At 54.2% G+C, this 20,082-nt stretch overlaps 1 protein-coding gene across 2 annotated transcripts in view; it reads right to left on the reverse strand.

Annotated features, from left to right (window-relative positions):
* UNC5B (unc-5 netrin receptor B) overlaps positions 1-15,448 on the reverse strand; it is a 45,795-nt gene extending 30,347 nt beyond the window's left edge. For both annotated transcript variants that reach the window (XM_086752364.1, XM_086752362.1), the window contains exon 1: positions 15,299-15,448. In XM_086752364.1, the coding sequence (XP_086608490.1) occupies positions 15,299-15,392 (94 nt within the window). In that variant the 5' untranslated portion in view covers positions 15,393-15,448. The remainder of the gene's footprint in view (positions 1-15,298) is intronic.
* Positions 15,449-20,082: the final 4,634 nt, after the last annotated feature.

Genomic DNA, 20,082 nt, shown 5'->3' on the forward strand with positions numbered 1-20,082 from the left:
CATCGTATCATGGAATGGTTTGGGTTGGAAGAGTCCTTAAAGATCCTCCAAGTCCAAAAACCTCAGAACCTCAGAACCTCCTCAGAGGAGGAAGCAACGCGCTGTGCTGGGAGGCAACTTGTTGCTGAGCAACGATGGGAAGGGATGAGCCCAACCGAGCGTTGGGACATCTCCTTTCTCCCCTCATCCCTTCTTCATCCCCACACGAGCCTCCTCTCCGGCAGCCATGAGGCCACAGGAACCCTGGGTGCGCAGGCCAAAAAAAAAAAAAAAATTAAAAATACCCTTTCCAGCAAGGTTACTGGTTTCCTAAGGGGCAGCCCCCCTCTCCCCTTCCCTCTTTATCTGCTGCCTGGGGCTCTGCCCCGGCGCCTGCTGATAACCAGGGAGCGCGTTGGGAAACTCCGGCGCCAGACAGGATCCTTATCTCCTCCCGAAGAGGAATGTGGGATGGGGGCAGCCCCTGAAACAGCTCCAGGAGGAGGAGGAGGAGGGCGAGGGGGAAGGAAGAAACCCCCCTCGCCATGGCCCCCGCACATAATTAGCAGGAGCGGGGAATGGGGGGGCGGGTGACCGCAGCCTGGTGTGCTTGTACGGAGCCATGTTTCCAGCTCCCGGGGCGGCCGGAGGGGTCGGATGCACCCACCGCCTTGCACAAGGGCCCTGTCATCATCCCGGGGATAATTGCTCGGTTTAATTTCCCCATCAAGTCAAGCCCTGGGTAAGCCAGCTCCGAAAAAAAAAAAAAAAAAAAAAAAAGCAAGGAGCCAGGGCTGGGGCTGATCCCACTGGGAAAAGCCCAGGGCATGGGCCTGGAGGACGTGAGGTGACAGCCCGGGAGAGCCGCCATTCCCCGCCCCGGCTGGCGGGCACCATTCCCTCTCCTCCCACCCATAAAGACGCAGGGTGAGGGCTGCCAGTCATCCCCCAAAAAAAAGCCCAAGACCTTCAGAGCTTGGCTTAAGGACCCTCCCAAGATGGGAGCAGCCTTTAGAGTGGGATGAAGAGGAAGACTGGCCCCCCCTAAAGCCTTCCTCCTCAGCGAGGAGGGTGAGGGGCTCCGCGCAGACACTGGGCCCGGAGCTGCCCGGGAGGCTGATCTCCATCACCAACAAGACCGACAGGAACTTCAAGCAGCCTAATAACGGCGGGGGAGAAGGAGAGGAGGCGAAAGCCGAGCTGCTGGCTTTCCTCCTGCCCGCTGCCAGGCAGGACGGGAGCCACGGCTCCCGCCCGGTGCGAGGATGGATGCTCTAACACCCAAAAAGAGCTATGAGAGGTTATTCTTCCAATTCGGAACACAGCCCTTGCCCCTCAGCGGCTGGAAAGCACCACGCCGGCAGCCATGGCAAATTTGTACCCGTCGCAGCCGTGCCACAGGCAGCCAAGTCTCGGCAACCTTCGGCTCCGTGCGCATCCACCCAAGAAGGCCCCTGTTGGTGCTATCAGACCTCCAAGGAATTTGCATCCTAAGAGGGATATTTTTTTACATTTAAAAAAATAATAAGGGGCTAATGAAGTTTCGAAGCCGCCGACACCAGTCATACGCTTCAAATATTCACGGTACGGTTGGTGCCTAGGTAATGCAACTGCAGGTATCAGCTCGCCTAATTAGCTACCAGAAGAAAGCCTAATTTAAAACAAAGCTCTTATTTTATTTATTTGCTGACAGTAGCAGAGCAATTCCCTCCAGCATGATGTGAAAGCAAACACATTGTCCTCAAAATAAACCGCCATGGGCTTTTTAATTTTATCCTTCAACAAGTGTTCCCTGGTTAGTCATTGGGAAGGGAGTGGGGTGAAAAAAAAAAAAAAAAAAACCCACAAAACTCTAGGGAGTGCCAACCTGCAGCTCCCATTAGCATTACAGAGGGCTTGCAAAGACAGCTTCCCACTTGTCACCTCCCTGCCACAGGAAAATAAATAAATAAATAAATAAATAAAAGCAAGCGCATACAGCATCGCACAACACCATCCCAGCTTCTCCACTGCGCCGGGGAAGCTGCCTTTAATAAAACATCCGTAAGAAAATGCGTACCCCCCGCCCCACTGCCATCACTGGGGGTGACAAAAGGAGCCCGTGAGGCTGGGCTGCCGCTTGCCGGAGGCTCCAGACAGCTCTTGCGAGGGGTTGGTGGTCCACCCAAACTAAGAGACTCCTGAGGGTCCCCCCCGTCCTTTGCTTCAAGATGCACCCAGAGGGAAAAGAGAAATCCTTGGAAGCAGGGAGAGAGTAGAGGGCCGCTGTGATTTTATTTAGTATCTTTATTTATTGAAGTGCTTTAAATAGATGTGGATTGACTCTCTCAGCTTGAAAGGGGAGCTGCAGGCTCTCTAATGCACACAAGGCTGCTTCCACAGACGCTCCTCCTGCCTCCCAAACTGCAACAGGGACCCGTTTTAACCCACAGCCACCCAGGCACATCCCACTAGGTGGTGGAGATGTTCATTTATCCCCGAGCAAACGACCCACACCCCCACACGCAGCAGGTCCTGGGGAGGCTCTCCTCAGTCCCAGCACTGCAACCACATCCCACCAGCAAGGCAGGAAGGGGAGCAGCAAGACGCCAACTCGGGGGGAAAAGCCCTTCTCTTCTGGGCATTGCACTGCCCTGCTCAGAGGATGCTCGGTGCCAAGCCTGCTCAAAGGATGTCACAGCATCTCTCCTCTTGCAAAAATCCAGTGTCCTGGTGCCTTCACCGCTCCCCGTTTACACCGTCCACGTAAAACCAACACGCCTCTCCACCACCACCCCCACACTCAATCATCTCCACGCTCAAGACCAGGCCACCAGCTCCACAGGCCACCGAGGCAAACCCTTCATCCTTCTGCCACCTGCTTCACACGGTCCAAGTTCACCTGAATAATCAGAGGCTTATTCCTTCCTAACAGCACGTCCTGCCACCCCTTTATGAATTTATCAAAGTGGGGAGAGGCATCACAAGCCTTTACGGACAACACAAGCGGAGAGGCATCACAAGCCTTTACGGACAATGATGAGTAGGATGTGCGTTTTTCTTTCCAGAGATGAAAGTAATTCCATTCAGCTAAGGAGTAACTAAAAAAATAATAATAATAATAATAAAAATCACACTATTCTTAGGCAGCTGGGAAAGAGGAGGAAAATTTATTGCAGTGACCCTGAGCAGGCACTTCCCCAGGGCTTCGAGGCAGAAAACTTATCAGGCACCGTACTGATAACATATTTGGGCTGAACCGTAAGTCTTCAGCGCATAAAAGGTATTCCTAACTGCAAACTGAATGAGCAGGGGGAAAAACAAGGTTAAAAAAATCTAGAGGCCAAAGGCTGGGGGGTGGCAGCAGGTCTGTGGGACGGCAGCGTCCCTGGCACACACTCCCAGGGGATAAAGAGGAGGATGCTGGCGCTGTGCACCCCCGTCTCCTGCCACCACGACATCCAAGGAAAGTTTGTCTTCTGCGTGTTTAAAACCACAGAGAAATAGGGAGGAAAAAAAAAAAAAAATCCTCAACCATCCCCAGCAACAGTGTTTGCTGATTACCGCCCAGTCCCAATACCCATCTTACAACACCTTCCTCCCCCAGCCCCGCTCCTCTTCTTCCCTGTAACTCCAAACCAGCTCTTTGTCCCCGGCACAAAGAGCCGGGATGTTTCCGCTGCAGCTTTCTCTCTGCACCGGTTTCCCATCCCATCCCTACAATTTACAACTGCTTTTTCAGAAATAACTCCGCCGGAGTTTTCTCCTTGCCTCACGCAACGATGGAGGCACGACCTCGGAGGGGTCCACCTTCTCCTCAGCAATCGCCAGGAGGCTCGCCCCAAGCCCGGGGAGCCCAGCGACACAAAACCAGCTGGGAACAAAACCCTGTCCTATTTCCAAAGCACCTGAGAAAGGTGAGAAGCAGCACGTGACGCAGCAATACGGTAACCTGACCCGCAGGAACCGCGTCCAAAAGGGAAGCTGTGCCCCTCCATACCCTGCAGCTACCCATGGGTTGAGTTCATTGTTGTTCTTCATGGAAAAAAAAATTAAAAAAAAGAAACACCCCCCACCCCCAACCACCTACCAGCTCCGCAGCCCCCACAAACATCAAGGGCTTTTCCAAACCCACAGCTCCATCCCCACCCCAGGTCCACCCGCGGCACCATCTCCCCCACCATCCCGCACCCGCGGCGGGGCGCCTGATCCCGCCATGGCCCAGCCAAAACCATTGCTCCCTCCCTCGGAGGCCAGTTTTCCAGGAAGAACGAGGATGGGAATTACTCAGGCAGCATGTGACATGACCACCAGAAGGAGGGCATTGAGTTACTGGAGCTAAAACTGGATCCTGGTTTCTATTGTCTATTCTTTCTTTTTTTTTTTTTTTTTTTGTAGTGATGGGAAGAGAGAGCGGCTGCTCTGTAATCAGGCCTCTTCTGGCTGGCTCCCTGCTTTTAGGACCGAGCGGGATAACGCAACGTTGCTTTCATGTGGCGAGAGGAGCTCATAAACAATACTATTACGCCGAGGCACCACCAAAATTAAAGCCCTGCTCCTACTCCCAGAGGCAGCCTGCCTCCCTCGGACTTAATATCTTCCCCAAAAGCCTGTAAGACAGTGAACGGACTAGATTTCTTTCTAAATAAGCACTTGTGAAATTTAATTACTCCAAAAATAATGCCTATTACCTAGTTCTGAAGAGAAGAGTAATTTCTCCCAGCTTTGGCTGATGTCCTTTTAGCAAACTCTGTTTTTTGTTTCTGTGTGCAAAACTACAATTACAGCAGAGCAGCTCCAGATCGCGATTCACCTCAAAATCTGAAAGTCTCCTCTTCACCGATGCTTCTTCACAGCTTTATTTTACTTGTTTTGGTCCAGAATTATTGAGATTTTTTTTTTTCCCCTTTCTCCCTGTAAAAATTGCGATTCTGAGCTCACCCATACAGGCAGATTGAGACTAAAACCTCCAGAGTGGATTAACTCAGCCAGCAATGATCTCAGCTGTGAAACATCACAAGGGGCAGTCACATTCTCAGCAGCTTCAAAATAGAGTTGGTTTGTTGGTTGGTTTTTTTTAAAAAAAAAAAAAAAAAAAGGAAAGAGATGCCATCTCTCTGCATCAGTGTTTTATCTGGAATAAACACCCTGGTCCTGGAAGAAAACACACTTTTGCTCTCCTGACTCCAGTTTCTCATTTTCACCGCCTTCTCGAGAACCTCTTAGTGGTTTCTCAAGCCTTCTTCTGCACGGCATTGAGAGAACGTCTCTGCAAACGACATGGTTTAAAACCCGGGGAGCTGCAATAGGACAAGGACTCATTTCACCACCCAAGCGACCTCAGCCCTTCCCCAGGGTGAAGCAAGGGCCAGGTTTATTGTGACGCTTATCTAGGGACGAGTGCCAGCCAGACCAAGCGCCGCAGAGACCTTCAGGACCTGCGGAAGCAGCTGGTACCACGCCAACGGGAAGATGCTCTTTTCCCTCACTCCATCTTTCCCTTGATGTCCTGTTTTCAGCAACATCAGAGACCGCCGCTCTCCAAAAAACGTGAAAAGCCAAAGCTGCAGAATACCCTTGACCCAAAGATCTACGATGTTCCAAACTCCTCCAGCCCTTAGACCCCGTAGTTTACAAAAATGCCTTTTTAACTCCCTTTTTTCTTTACAGATGCTGGCAAAGCATGCCCCAAGAAACTGCCACCTCCAACATGCCAAGCGATCTCTTCCAAAGCACGCGTGTAGGCTAGAGGGAAGCCCACCCTTCCCCTCCCCGTCTCTCCTCTGGGCTGAGCCGGGTGCGGGATGCTCTCCTCCTCCTGCTTCCCCTTCAGCCACTCAACCATCATTAGCAAAGGACCATTTCCTCCCGCAACAATTAAAGGTCATCTGCCAACAAGCGCCCTTCGCCATGACCCGAAGGCATCCTTCTAGCGCTCCTCTCCCCTCGCCTCAGGTTTTTCCAATCTTTTTCCTCAGTTCTCCATGTATTTTGAGGTGGCCCACCTCAGCTAAAACGACACGGACCCATAAGCAGCAGAATGAAACCTGCTCTCTTATAAATCTGCTGCTCGAAATACTCACCGCCCACACGGCGTTTGTGTTCCCCCAATAGTAGGTGGCAAGTGTTAGGCTGTTGGGTTTTTTATTTTATTTTATTTTTTTTTTCAGTGGGATATTAATAGATCCCAACCAGCTCGCCTAGATAAAAAACTTTATTGCTAATTTCTTAATCAGGCAGGCACTTAATTGCGAGGCATCTACTTCTGAGGCAAAGTGAGGGAGGGCTGCAGACACACAAACAGCACAACTTAAAAAAAAAAAAGAATTAAGAAATCTGGAAATCTTTTTTTTTGAGGAAATCAAGCTAAAAAAAGAAATATCTCCCAAACAAATTAAAAAAAAAAACCCCAAATAAGCCAGACAGCCAAAAGATAAATCCATTGGGATTTTTGGTGTCTTAGGCAGAGGAGCTGCTCTTGGTGCCCGGGCCAAGGAGATGCCATGCCCTGCGGTCCCGTCTATGGAGGGGCTGGAGCCTGCGGCTGCTCCCGGCGGGGCACGGCCATCCCTCTCTCCTCCCGCATCCATCAATAGCACGGTCCCCACGGGCTGCGAGCAGATGGTTACCAAGCTGACAGGTTGCAAACAGCTCCGTAGAGCCGGTCGGGGAATCAGATAGTGTCTCCATGCCTTTAGTTTTGGAAACAAAAGACGTCTCCTGGCTAAAAAAAAAGTTTGCCGTGGGACCTCGCCACTCCCCCTATTTTCGGATTTCTTTGTAAAAAGCGCTCCCGCCCAGCTCGCATCCCTTAGGTCTGAGGCCGAGACAACTCTCCGGGCTGCCCGCGCACCACTTTTTCCACCCAAGAAGGGAAAACGGATCTTTTCCTGTGGCTCTCCTCTCTGTAGCTGGAAGGAGAACAGCCGTGGTGCATGGTACAAACAAAACCTCGCTTTTCCAGTGAGCTGCAGGCACTCCCTTCCCTGCAAAAAGTTTCTTCCCATCAAACTTAGAAACGTCATAAACTCAGGGCAACCCGGAAAGGCTTCTTCCCAGTATCCCCGCCTTTTATTTATAGGATCTCCAAAGGCTTGGGAACAATCCTGGAGCCCGGGGACAGCAGCGACACCACAGAGTGCCAGGGAGGGATGCAAATCACCTTTTAGGGTGGGTTTATTTTTAAAACTGTCCTTCAGGAGGCCACGCTGGATACCCCCCCCCCCCCCCCACACACACACACCCCTACCGGGATGCAAAGCGCAGCCAAACTGCGGGATTCCGGCTCCTTTCGCTTCCCCGCTGGTTTGAGCTCTGCAACTTGACCCTCGTGGAAACATATGGTTTGCATTCTCCCCTTTATACTTTCCACAGACTTCACACACGCTCTCCTTCCCCCTGCTCCTATGCGAGCCCTTTTGCCTCTCCCCAGCCGGCCGGGGAACCACCGAAAACCCACCAAGCCTCACCCCTCTCTGCTAGCAGCAGAAGGCAGAAACAGCCACGAGCCAGCTCTTTGGACGCGGGTGCGGCGGTACCGAGGTGCTGCGGGATGCCGGAGCTCCGAGGATGCTCGAAGGGCAGGCACCGGCCGCCGGTGGGGTTAAGGAGCTACTTCCCCTCCTCTTTTCCCCTTCCCCGCGAGCAAAAAAAATCACCCTTTTTCCCATTAGGCAGTTTTCATCTAATTTTCTGCTTCATCCAGCAGCCGGCTTCTCCCACCAAGAGACGACAGCAGCCTAAGTCGGTTTTTGTTCAGCCGAGAGGACCGATCCAGCGGGAAACGGCATGAGGGATTTTTTTTTTTTTTTTTTTTTTTTTTACACAGCATTACTTTGCCTTACCAACAAGCAAGGCATCGCCTTGCCCCAGCCCGCATCACAGGATGGAGTTAAAAATTCACGAGGGCCCTCATACCCGCTTCTTTATCCCACCCCACTGTCCTTAAAGTACCGCACTTGAGAGGAGCCTCACGGAGCCTGGGAAGGCTGTGGGATGGATGGATGGATGGATGCCCCCGGCCAAAACAGCGCCAGGCTGTGACAGAAACCAGAAGCCTCGCGGTCTGCGAGCCCGAGCGCCTTCGCGGAGCATACCGAGCATTGCTGGCGCGCCCGCGTACCTCACGCCGTCCTCCCGGCCACGGCAAAAAAAAAAAAAAAAAAACCAACATCCTCTGAATTTATATATTTTCGGCGGCACGGGCCCAGCAGGCCTGAGAGTTTCCTGGAGCTGAGCACAGCATGAATTCCTCTTAGCAGGTATTATAAAACCACACTTTAAAAAAAAAAATCTATTTTTGACCCGTTGTGTTTTTAGGATTGGCGTCACTCAAGGTTTTAGCCGGACAGACGAGCCCCCGCGATCCTTTCCCTGCCACCCATTCCCCAGGATCCTTCCTGCCGGGCTGGGACCCCGTCCGCAAAGCCGGCGCGTGGGTTTTTCCATCCCCGGCGGGACCGGCCCCAACACGCCCCACACTCCTGGGGTTTCATTGCAAACTACAAAGGAACCTGCCCCGTTCGCCCCGGTTTGCAGAACCAGTTTATCCCGAGCATTTGTTTTAAAAACTCAACTCTCCTTAGTCACCGGTCGGCCTAAACAAAACCCAACCCTCTTTCCAAGCTTTTGGATCCCAGTTTTCCAGCTTTGGGCAGAGCCAATGTCTTTTTTATCTTGGTGTATAGATTTTATAGTCTGATACCTTGATTTTTATATATATATATATATATATATATATATAACAGAGTAATCAAAGTAGCCATGGCCCAGGATAGGGATTAACTGTGCGGCTGAAACTCCTTCAGTGGGAATTTGGGATCTCTGGGCTACGGCATCGGGGGATTTTAACGTGCAAAGCCGCCAAAGCCACACCTCCCAGCCTTGCTTGCCTCCCCCAAGCACAGACCAGTCATTCAAGAGTAGTGTTTCACTTAGCTCAGACACATAAAAAAAAAAAAAAAAAAAAAAAAAGAGAGAGGCTGCAAAGGAGGAATTAAAAAAAAAATAAAATAGAGTTTTACAGCCTTTGGCAGCTCGCATCCTGGCTTCATTGCACTCTGGACGCCGGTCACCTGAGTGGCTCCGTGCAGCCAAATCCCTTCTTCTGAAACAAATCCCTTTAGTGGCGATGCCGGAGCACGGGACGAGGTGAGGCATCACGCGTCCTCCAGGAAAACGTGCTTCCACAACCAAGTCCTAAAGACCAGGGGAGGACGAGAGGAACCGGAGACCCGGGTGGAAATTCATGGGTGGAGACGGCAGGGGAGCCCAAATTGCCACCTCTTCTTCCTTCCAGCCAAAAGCATTAGCCCGCGGCCCCGGTGATGCCAGCAGAGCCGGGCGTGCACCCGGCAGCGACACCATGTCAGCAGGCGCTTGTCCCCAGAGCGGATAGACTGGTGCAGCTCGGAGACCCTACGGAGCCGCGCAGGGATGCCACAGCCCCGCCGAAGCGCTCCTGAGCGCCGGGAACAGCTCGCTTCCAGCCTAACGCAGACCTTCGGCAAGACTTGACCCGCTCTATGAAGACGTCCTCCGGTCAGGTCCCGGATAGCAGATGGGACAGGACATTTGAGCATCTCCAAGATAGGCTGGGAGAGAAAACCCTTCACTGAGCCTCATGCAGCAACCCAGACTGCTGATTATTTTTAATCGCTGTGTAATTGGACTGAGGAGCCACGCTTTCATTTTAAGCACGTCTCTACATTTCACATCTGTCAAGGAGGGGGAAAGAAAAAACCTCCAAAACAATATTCCAGCCCAGGAACACCACAGCACCATCCAGCAACTGTGAAACCAGCCGCGCCGGTGAGACGAAGGTACCCACACCCCGAGCAGCATCCCAGCTTGTTTGGGATAAACAGGGATGGGGGGATGCTGCTGGGATCTCACACCCAGGACAGCGGCCATTCAAAACGAGGCGAGGACCCCAGGCTGGACCGCAGCAGACAACGCGGCCACGTTGGAAGATCCACCCTCGCGGCCAGCACTAATTACCGCCTTCGTTTGCCGGCCCTGCAAAGCCTTCAGAGATGCCCCTCCAGGTGAGGGTGGGGACGCTTGCTCGGCTCCTTTTGGCTACACGGATGAAAAGCAAGCAGCAGACCGCATTTTTTTTTCTTTGGGTTGTTTTAAATAGCAACCACTCTCTAGCTGCTGGAAAACACCCTCCTTGTGTTCTTCAAGCCAACCCAAACAGAGCCAATAACACAGCCAGGTGACAGCGTAGGACGGCGAGGTCTCCATGAGGGGTAACAAGCATGCGGAGGAGATCACAGAGCATGCAAGGTGGGGACGAGACCCCCTCAAGATGGCAGAGAGGAAGAGGCGACCACCCCAAGGGAAGGAAGCCCTGCTCATCCATCTCCTTAAAACCCTGTTCCTCCATCCCAATTCCTCTCGGTCCTCCAAGAGCAGTCACCATCATCTGAAGGAAGAACTGCAGCTTCCCGGCACATCATGCAAGTCCACCAGAAAAGGGAGTGGTCAATGAAGCAAGGGATGAAGATCCCACATCCCACCTCATCCCACAGCCTAGAAAGCATGGAGGACACTCCTTGATGGCAACCTCAGATGGGAGGAGACAGCAACACTTCATCCCAGGCACGTCCCTCCTCCCATTTAAACCTGTCCCGAGGACTTTCTGGGTTCTCTAACCTCCTGCCTAAGGAAAACTCCCACGCTCTACAACGTGATGCAGCCCTTTTAACAGCCTCCTGCCTCCGCGAGCCACCCAGCCGGGAAGCCTGGGTTTGTTTTACGACATCTGGTCCTTCCAGCCTGCCCACCACCCCAGGATATACAGGTCCACCATGGAGCCCAACCAGAGGTGGACAGCCCGTACTGCTCCTCGTTTAAGTCACGGAGGACACGTAGAGGCATTTCGATGCTGCCAACCAAGAAGGGAGCGTGGCAAGAAGAGGGGAAATGGGGGATAATATCCATGCTGGTGGCAGCTCCCAGCGAAGAGAACTGCTCCACAAAAAGGGAAGACTGACAAAGCATCATCAGGGTGGAAAAAGAGAAAAGCTTGCTTGCATTTCAGCCATGCTCTCACCATCCTGCCCGGCGCGAGCCTCCTCCTTGCAGGGCTCCTGTCATTCAACAGCCACCACGTCTGCGGAAGTTTTGTGGGTTAGGTTGTTTTTTTTTTTTTTTTCAACCCCCTTCCTCCTTCTAACAGGGATCCTTCCGTCGAGGATGCTGCCCACAGCATCACTCCCGTAGAGCCCCGCAGCCCACCCGGGCACCGAGCATCTGCAACTCGGAGGTCCTTGCCTCTCCTCCTGCGGTGGCCTCCGCTCGATCGAACGCGCGTTTAAACGTCTCAAAATGAGATTTTCCATGCTCTTTCAAAGGGAAACAAGCCCTCAGCTTTCACGCTTGGCGTAGGCTTGCGAAGGAGGGGAGCCGGAGGGCAGCAAGGGTTACTCGTTGGACCTTTACGGAAACCATGCCGCTGGGACCCCACCCCCAGAAGCATGAAAGATGACAAGATCTTGCTCGACAAGGGTTTGGTACCTGAATGGACTCACTCCCCTTGAGAACGGGACAGCCCAGATTCCAAAACGCCTCATCTCGTGGTGGCAGCCCAGTTTCAGGACCCCTGTGCCACACCTGCCCCACAGCCTGACATCCCCACCTGAAGTCCTCCATGGAGAAACTGAGAAACACAGGGAGCCAAACTTCCACGGAGCCCAACATTGAGAAAAAACAGGCACCAAACTTGTCACCACGGTCCCTTGACCACATTCCCCCTAAGATAACCCAAACTTTTGGTGGTTGGGAGGGTAAGGCTCACAGCTTCGACACCCCTGCCCCCCCCCCAGTTTGGGGATGGGGACCAGGACCCACCACCCTGGATGCTTCATCATGAACTCAACCCAGACAGAATGCACCCGCGTGGGTCCAGGGGAGCCCCCCAAAAAGCTGAGCCGAGCCAGAAGGTCTGGGAGAAGCCACCAAAGGCAGCAGGGAGGGACTCGCAGGAGATTAAAGGCAGCAGGCAGGACACGCTGGAGCAAGCTCTGTGCTAAATAATTCCTGCTTCCCTTCCCTTTCCTTGTTTTCCAGCGTGGCTTTGCCCAGTTTTTCCCAGCCTGGCTCGCGTTTGATCTCAGGGCTCGCTCTGCCGCCGCAACCCAGAGGTACCTTGCTATGCCCCACCAAAAAAAAAAACATACCTAAAAAAAAAAAAAGCAAATGTGAAAAAGCAAATGAGTAAGGAGAAAAAAAAAAAAAATTCCCCTAAAAATCCAAGCTCAGCAAACATGTGGCTGCTACCAGCCCAGCCCAGCAGTTTGGGAGGAGAGAGGATGGGGAGCGGGCTTGGGAGGAGGAGACGGCAACTCTTCCTCTCCACCAAGGAGCAGGTCTGGGGCTGCCAGCCCAGCGCATTCCTGCACCGTGAGTCAGGCCTCCAAAAAACCAGGAGGCTTCAAAAATAATATTCTGTGCGGCCGGGATGCTTTGCTTGCCTTCTGGCTCTCCAGCCCCCCCGTTTCTGAGCCCTTGGCTCCGCCACGGGATCAAAACCAGGTTTGAACCGAGACCCAGCCGGGACCCCCCGAAGAACAACGCCACCCTCTGCAAAGCTAAAAGGAAACCCACGCTCCAAAATCGCCTCGACGGTGAACATCCAAGCGTCGGCCAAGTCTGCAGGGACAGCGAGACGGGAGGATTTAGGGAGTGTTAGGGAGGGTGCTGCTTTTGGCTGGCGGGGGGGCCTCCTATCTTGTACAATGTTTATTTTAGGTCCCGAGCTCTGGCAGCACCAGGGAAGGATCACCTGAGCTCCCTTCACCCCAGGAGGAATAAATCCTCACGCCACCAGGCACAGGGCCCCCCAGCATCCCAGTTCTGTGTCACTCAGTGCCACCGCGCTCTGACTCACAAACAAGGGGGGGGGGGGGTGGCTCGCACAACACAACTGATTACAGCAAATTACAGCTCTGCGCACTTAGGAAAACCAAAACCAGAGGCAACGGGCCTTAAAAATGCCATGGCAGGGCCGGCAGCAGCCAGCATGCATCCCCCCCTGCTTCCCACGGGGAGACACGTGGGTGGGATGGCAGGAGGGCCAATGTTTTTGCCAGCGGTAGCATCGCTAAAGCCGGGAGGATACGAGTGACGAGGAAACAGCAGGAACCTGCGGCTTTTGTGGCACCAACATCTGCCATCGCAAACTCCCGGTGGGCTCCGTACAGCCCCTTCCCTCCTCACCTCGCAGCCCAGAGCTTCCTACCACCTCCCGCATCTCTTCCGTCCACTCCCGAGGACGGAGGAGCCCATGACCCACGCGCCAGCACTGGCCAAGATTTGGGGACAGAGGGTTTCCCCTCCTTCCCCGGGGTGTTTTCCGGAGAGCAGAGGGATGGCAGGACAGCCCTTCACCGGGATGGCAGCGTCACGCTCTCTGCAAACACCCTTGGCAGCCAAGCCCCCGCTGTGTGCAGCATCACCCTCTGGATTTCGGCAGCCCTTCCGCAGCTGGGGTGCTGCCAGCCTTGGGAGCTGGGGTTCCCCCAGCAGCGAGCCGACGGCTTCTGGGCTTCCAACCCAGGTTTCTCTCCCTCCATCGCAAACCCCAACGGATACAGCATGGACATTCCCTGTTATTAAGAGAAAATTATTTTCTGGGTGATGTCTCTCCCTCCCTAAAACCAGGGGAAGATGGGGAGTGGATGATCACCCTCTCAGCTCCCTCCTCTGCATCGTCACACGCCATCCTCCTGGAGAAACACTAATTATACCTCCACGGCTAAAAACTTTACGCTCACATAGGCCAGACTGACAGCGTGCCTTTAGAAAGCTCCCCAGACTCCAACCCATCCAGCCTGGTCAGGTTTAACTTGTTGGTTTTTTTTTTTTTTTTTTTCTTCCTTTGCTGCTGTTCCCTCCCTCCTGCCCAGTTTTATTTCAACCCCTGCATGAACTTGGCGCACACAAAAAAAATAAATAAGTAAATAAATAAAAAGCACCACATGGGACAAAGCCAGGTGTGGGAGTCCTGCATCACCAATCCAGCCAACATCCCCCTCCCAGTATCCCCAGTTTGCTCGCAGCCAAACCCCAACGCAGAGCAGCCCGGCAATCGCATGCCGTGCCGAGCTTGCCCGCTCCCCCCGGCACGGGACCCTCCGGGATGCCGATCGCCAGCTCTCAAAGCTCTCCCGTTCCGGCAAAGGGAGAGTTTCTTCTGGCCGGAGGACGCCGCTGCGGCAGCGTCCAGGCCACTGAATAAGTCAATAGTGCCATTTCTGTTTTCCATCTGCCCAAACACACTAGATCTTTGTGCGGTGGAGGCAGAAAAAAAAAAAAAAATTAATCTAATCAAACTCCCTCCCCCAAATTCCTCGTCACCTTAATTACGCTTCAGAAAAGAAGGCTTGGCTCATTTTCCTAGAAAATCAGCTTGTCAGGAGACGCCTTTCGCTACGAGCAAGACCGATCTGCACGGCACCCGGCTCCGCGCCACGGCCTCGGAGCCACGGGAAGCGAGCGACGGGCTCCCCTCCCGAATTCCCACTGGGACGCCGACCTTGCCCATAGCCGGAGCCCCGCGACGGTTCCGGTTCTGGCATCTTCCAACCTCTAAAAATCCATCCAAGTTTACAGGGCTGCGCTTCCCAACCATCTATCCGAGGACGTTCTTCCCACACCTGGAGGACCACCGCCGCCGGAGGATGGCAAAGGGCAAAGTCATGAGATGCAGGGGATGCTCACGAGTCGCGGGGGGGGGGGGGGAAATTATAGCGGAAAAGCCGAATTTGATCAGAGGAGCCCTAATGAGCCAGGGCAGCGGGGGAGAGACGTGCCCCTGGTTATTGTCAGCGGCAGGGATTACCCAGGGAAGGCATCTCCATCACAAGATTTGGGTTGCGTGCAGGAAACTTTGAAGAGTCAGAGGGGGGAAAAAAAAAAAAAAAAAAAAAAAAAAAAAAAATCTCCAAAAATCTCCAGGTGAAATACTTAAATAATTACTTATTCGACCTGCTGAGGAATCACAGCCGGTGGCACTACAAACAGGGCTGGGTTTGTTTTGCTTTTCCCAAGAAAATAAATAAATAAAGATATAAAAATTAAGGAAACTCGCATTCCCCCCGGAGCATCCCCCTGCTCCCCTGCAACCTAAAATTGGGGGGGAAAAAAAAAAAAAAAAAAGGAAAGAAATGCCCCCAAGGTCGGACACCCCCCCCACCCCAAACTCCCAGCTGCCCCTAAAAAGAAGAGGTTAAACCGCAGTGAACTTTTTTTTCGGGAGGGGTGGACCGGGGATGCTGCCCCCTCACACCCCCCCCAAAAAAAACTTCTGCTCCCCTCACCCCCAACCCCTTACCTGCGGCGGCCAGCGCCCGGCGGAGCAGGAGGATGAGGAGGAGGAGGAGGAGGAGGAAGGAGGCTGCGGGGCGGCGGGGCCCGGGCGGCGGCATGGCGGCGGGGGAAGCCGGGGAAGCGGAGCAGAGCGGAGCGGTTCGGCGGGGCTCTGCCTGCCCGCACTGCCGGGCTGCCCGGCGCCGAACGGGGCGGGGCTGGGGCGGGCACCGCCCCGCGCCTGTCGTGAGCTGCGTCCGGTCTCAGCTCCCCTCCCCGACGGCGGAGGAGGCGGGGTGGCGGGGGAGATAGGGGGGAGGGGGGTGGAAACCCCCGCGTTAAATACCCAGCGGCGGAGCCCGCTCTGCAATGGGGAGGTGCGGGCACAAGGGGGAGCCCCGAAACGCGCTGGGAGGCCGGTTCCTCCGCCCGGGTTTGGGGGGGGGGGCACCGGGAGCCGGCAAAAATAGTTTGGGGCGTGGAGGAACGTGTGAGTGCCATAGGATCACAAAATGGGCTGCTACACCCCTCCCAAGAACCGGGATTGAAACCCAGGCTGAGGAATATCAGGGAATAAAACACCCAGACACACACACAGAGGAAAAAAAAACATAAAAATCCCAGCCTGTGGGTGAGCTCTCATGAAGTTCAACCAGGCCAAGTGCAATGCCAGGCACAAATCCAGGCTGGGCAGAGAACGGATCAGAGCAGCCCTGAGGAGAAGGACTTGAGGGTGCTGATGGACAAGAAGCTCAACGTGAGCCGGCGATGCGCGCTCACAGCCCAGAAACCAATGGCACAGGTTGCCCAGAGAGGCGGTGGATGCCCCATCCCTGGAAACATTCCAGGCCAGCTTGGACGGGGCTCTGAGCAACCTGATCCGGTTGGAGATGTCCCTGCTCCTTGCAGGGGGCTTGGACTGGGTGGGCTTTAACAGTCCCTTCCCAAACCACTCTATGATCCTACCTCGCAACCACTCCTCAACATCTGTACATCTCCCTTCTTGCAAAGAACGGACGCGTCGGCACTTGGCTGTGGCCCTGCGTGCAGCTCCGAAACCCGGGCGCTTGCGCCGGAGCTCGGTAGCCATTCGTGCGAGAGCGGGCTCTGCGCCCGGACAGGTGTTTATTCGTTTGTTAAATAACACCAATAACGCTCGGGCACACGTTGGGCACTTCGCGGGGCTCCGAAGAACGGAACGGCTCGGTACCAGCGCGGTTATTGGTATTAACAAGCGGAGGAGCCGCGGGTGAAGCAGAGAGTGGCTTTTGTACAGGGTTTTTTTTTTTTTTTTTTAGAAATGAGTGAGAATGTGTGGGTTAAATCAGGTGGCGTTTAAGTCAGTGTCTGGTATTCAAAATATGAATTAAAGCAATGTAAATTACTGGTTAGCCTAGCACCGTTTCGCAATTTCTGAAAAGTACGACATGACAAACTATCATTAAGGCAAAGGGCTGTTTTTCCTCCCAGCTGTTTACGTATTACCCCCTCGTTTTCCTCTAATGGCCCGGCCTGCGCAGGTCAATCACATCCCCGCTGCCACTGGGCTGCTCCCAGCAGCCGATCGGGAGGTGCAATGAGTTGCACGGGACTCAGCCGCCCAACCGCCGCAGGACTGGCAGGGGAGATGACCAGCAAGGGCAGAACATCCCCGAGATGAGACCAAGACCGTGAAGCACCATATGCATCTCCCAAAAATCTTCAGGCCCATTGGGTACCCCGGCCCTGGCTCCCTCCCAAACCGGGTGGGAAACGGAGAAGATGAGAGGCAGGATCTCCTCGGAGACGCCGGCGAGGGAGGAGGTGTTTGTGGTTCAGTGGCTCCCAAGTCCTTTCTGCTTTGCGGAGCTTTGCGAGTGACACTGGCGTGTGATTCGATTAGGGAGAGCGCTTCGCTTTCCACCGACTCCAGGGCCTCCTTGGCTTCTGCTTCCGATGCAATGGAAACCCAGCTTGGCGGGGGGAGAGGCTGACACAAACACCCCCCTCCTCCCCGTCCTCTCCTCAGACCCTCGTGCCACCTGACCCGGGCGATGCTTCACAGCATCCCTGTCCCACAGGGAGATGGAGGTGGGATCCAGGGAAGCTTAGTTAGGAGATAAGTAATTCCCAGAGTGACCATTCCCGGTGTTCTGAACCCACCTCCTTGGCAGGGGCTGGGCTGGGTGGCCGGGGAGTGGGAAATTGCCAGGAGGTACGAAGGAGGGAGAGACGAAAGCTGAGCCGCGGCGAGCCAGCGTAACAGCCCCGGTGCCGGGGAGCAGGTGCAGAGGCGGTGATAATTCCCCATTTCCCCCAACGCGGGAAGCGGGAGTGTCCAAATCGAGTTATCGGGCAGCAGATTTAAGGACAAACAAAAGGCGGTGCTTTTTTTTTCCAAGCCACCCGTGATTAAATTACGGAACGCGTTGCCACGGGATGCTCTGGAGACCCACAGCCTCAACAGGCCTCAGAAAGCATTTCGGCAAACTCCCGGGGGGGCGGGTGAGGTCTGTTAAACACCAAGGAGCAGCCGCCTCCGGGGGTCCCTCAGGGGGGTCCCGCCAGGCCCCGCGGCAAACTTTGGGAGGGAAAGAGAGAAAACCATTCCCCGCTCCCCGCAAAGACACCGTGCGCCGGATCCGCCTGCCGTCAACACGGCACCGGCTCCTGGCTCTCCATCCGGCGTGTCAGCTCAATAATTTATCGTCCGGGAGGTGCAATAACTATCCATAATTCAGGAGCAATAATGTTCTACAAGTTGGAAGAGGTAATTTGGCTCCCCAGCCCGCGTGCCGTCTTCCTGGCCCCTGCCTCGTGCCCACGTCCGAGGTCTCGTTTCTTCTTGCCAAAAGGCACAAAGGCAGCGGCCACCTCCGGATGGATACGGCTGTGAGGAGCATCAGGCTTTAGAGTCCATCTGTCCCCGCTCTTCGGGTTCCCAAGGCTCTTCCTCAGCCGCCGGTCTCAAAATTATGAAGAACTCTTGGTTTTTCGGTCTGCAAGGCCGATAAAAAGCACGGGTTGTGGGACTGGGTGTTAGCGGAGGTGCTTGGGAGGAGCGAGACCAGGTGCATCCCCTGTGCAAAGACCTGGCATCCACAGGCAGCTCATCGCAGCAGTGCTTGGTGTGTGCTGGTGACCCATCCAGCAGCGAAGGGATTCTTGTCGACGGGAGAACCACGGGAGCGGGCAGGTCCCAAAGATGCCACGGAGCAACGTGTGTGGCGGTATCTTAACACCCGACGCTGAGAAACAGCTCAAAAACCACGAGATCCAAGTGATGAGGAGGGGTTGGGAGCGGGTGGGGGGGGGGGGTGGCAGAAGGGGCTGGGGGAGGTTGCAGCGATGGGTTAGCCCCCAGGAGAGAGCACAGAAGCGTCACAATATCAGCCCTCCAAGACTCGAGGGAAGCGAAGCAGCTTCGGGGAGAAGCCCAAGACGTGAGCCGCGGAGTTCCCGGGTGAGGAAAAAACCCCTCTTGCTCTGCAAACTCTGAGAGTCAAGACGTAAAACGTGGCGGAGCAGAGCATGCCAGAGCTCCTGCGCTCCCGGGAGAGACGTTTATTAACTCGTCAAAATAGAGCGTCTGTTGGTGCCAGCAAGAAGCTAGAAAAAGAAAAAAAAAAAAGGAAAAAAAAAAAAAAAAGCACCAGGACCTCAGTTGCTAGTTGGCCCTGGGGTTTGCAGGAGGCCAAGGGTGGAAGATGCTCTTCCCGGTGGGAAGGTAAGCGGAGCGCCCACGCAACGAGGATGGACCAGGAAAGACCAAGTGGTACTTTCCACGCCGGCCGAAGGGTTTTCCCAGCCGTTCCGAACCCTCGGTCCTGTCAATATGTACTTTAAGGAACAATTTACACTTAAAAATGCCCCTCTCCTGTGAGCGTGCCGCTGTGCAAAACAGCAGATGGTGTTTGAACACTGCAAAACGGAAAATATTATCTTTAAAAAAAATATATATACAAGCCAGTTTTCTCGGTGCTATGTGGACGCCTTGGGGGCTCGATTCGCAGCTTTCTGCGTGGAGGGGGGAAAAAAATAAAAAAAAAAGATGGTGAGTGCTATGAGATGATGTCGGTGGCAGGAAAACGCTCTTCCTGATGGGGCCTCGGAAATCGTGGCACAGGCACAACCCAAAAGGACGGTGCTCCCTGCCCCGCGGCACCAACAGCCCCCCCAGGGCCACCACGCGTCCCTGCCGGGGATGGGACAGGGAGCAGAGCAGGTGTTTTCCTCCCTTTTTCCGTACTCGGGCTCATCCTGTTTGGTTTTTTTTTTTTTTTCTGGTGAAGCATTGTTGATGGAGAGGGTGGGGTGGGATGGGAGAAGGGGAAATCATCCGGCTCTGCTGCTTCCATTTGGGGCTGCTGGGGAGAAGCCGGTGCCGTTGGGATGCTGACCCACCCCCCAGGTACCAGGCGGGGCTGGTACGGCGGGAGGTCCTGCTCCCGGAAAGGCACACCCGACTGTTACGATAACACCAGTTTTGTACATGAAACATCAAAACTGCTCCTTAAAAAATAAAAAAAACCAAACCCCTGCTTACAAATCTTTCCTCTCCTTCCCAATCCTGGAAACAAAACCCCACCGAACCCCCGTCCTCCAGAAGATGCTCCCTCCGTGTGAAAAACCCCTTTTTTCTTACAGGTTTTATTAATAAAAAAGCTCCAGCGCTGCTAATTTACAAAATAAACAAGCAAATCTTTGGAGCAGCAAATGCAAAGGGCCTCTGAGGCATCTTCTAAATGTCACCGAAAAGCATTAGTCCAGCTGCCGCTGCGTCCCCGGCCCCTGCTCTGGGCACTGGGGCGACAGGGAAGTTTGGTTTTG

The sequence above is a fragment of the Chlamydotis macqueenii genome, chromosome 7 (assembly GCF_036417535.1).
Source record: "Chlamydotis macqueenii isolate bChlMac1 chromosome 7, bChlMac1.mat, whole genome shotgun sequence".
Lineage (NCBI taxonomy): Eukaryota > Metazoa > Chordata > Aves > Otidiformes > Otididae > Chlamydotis > Chlamydotis macqueenii.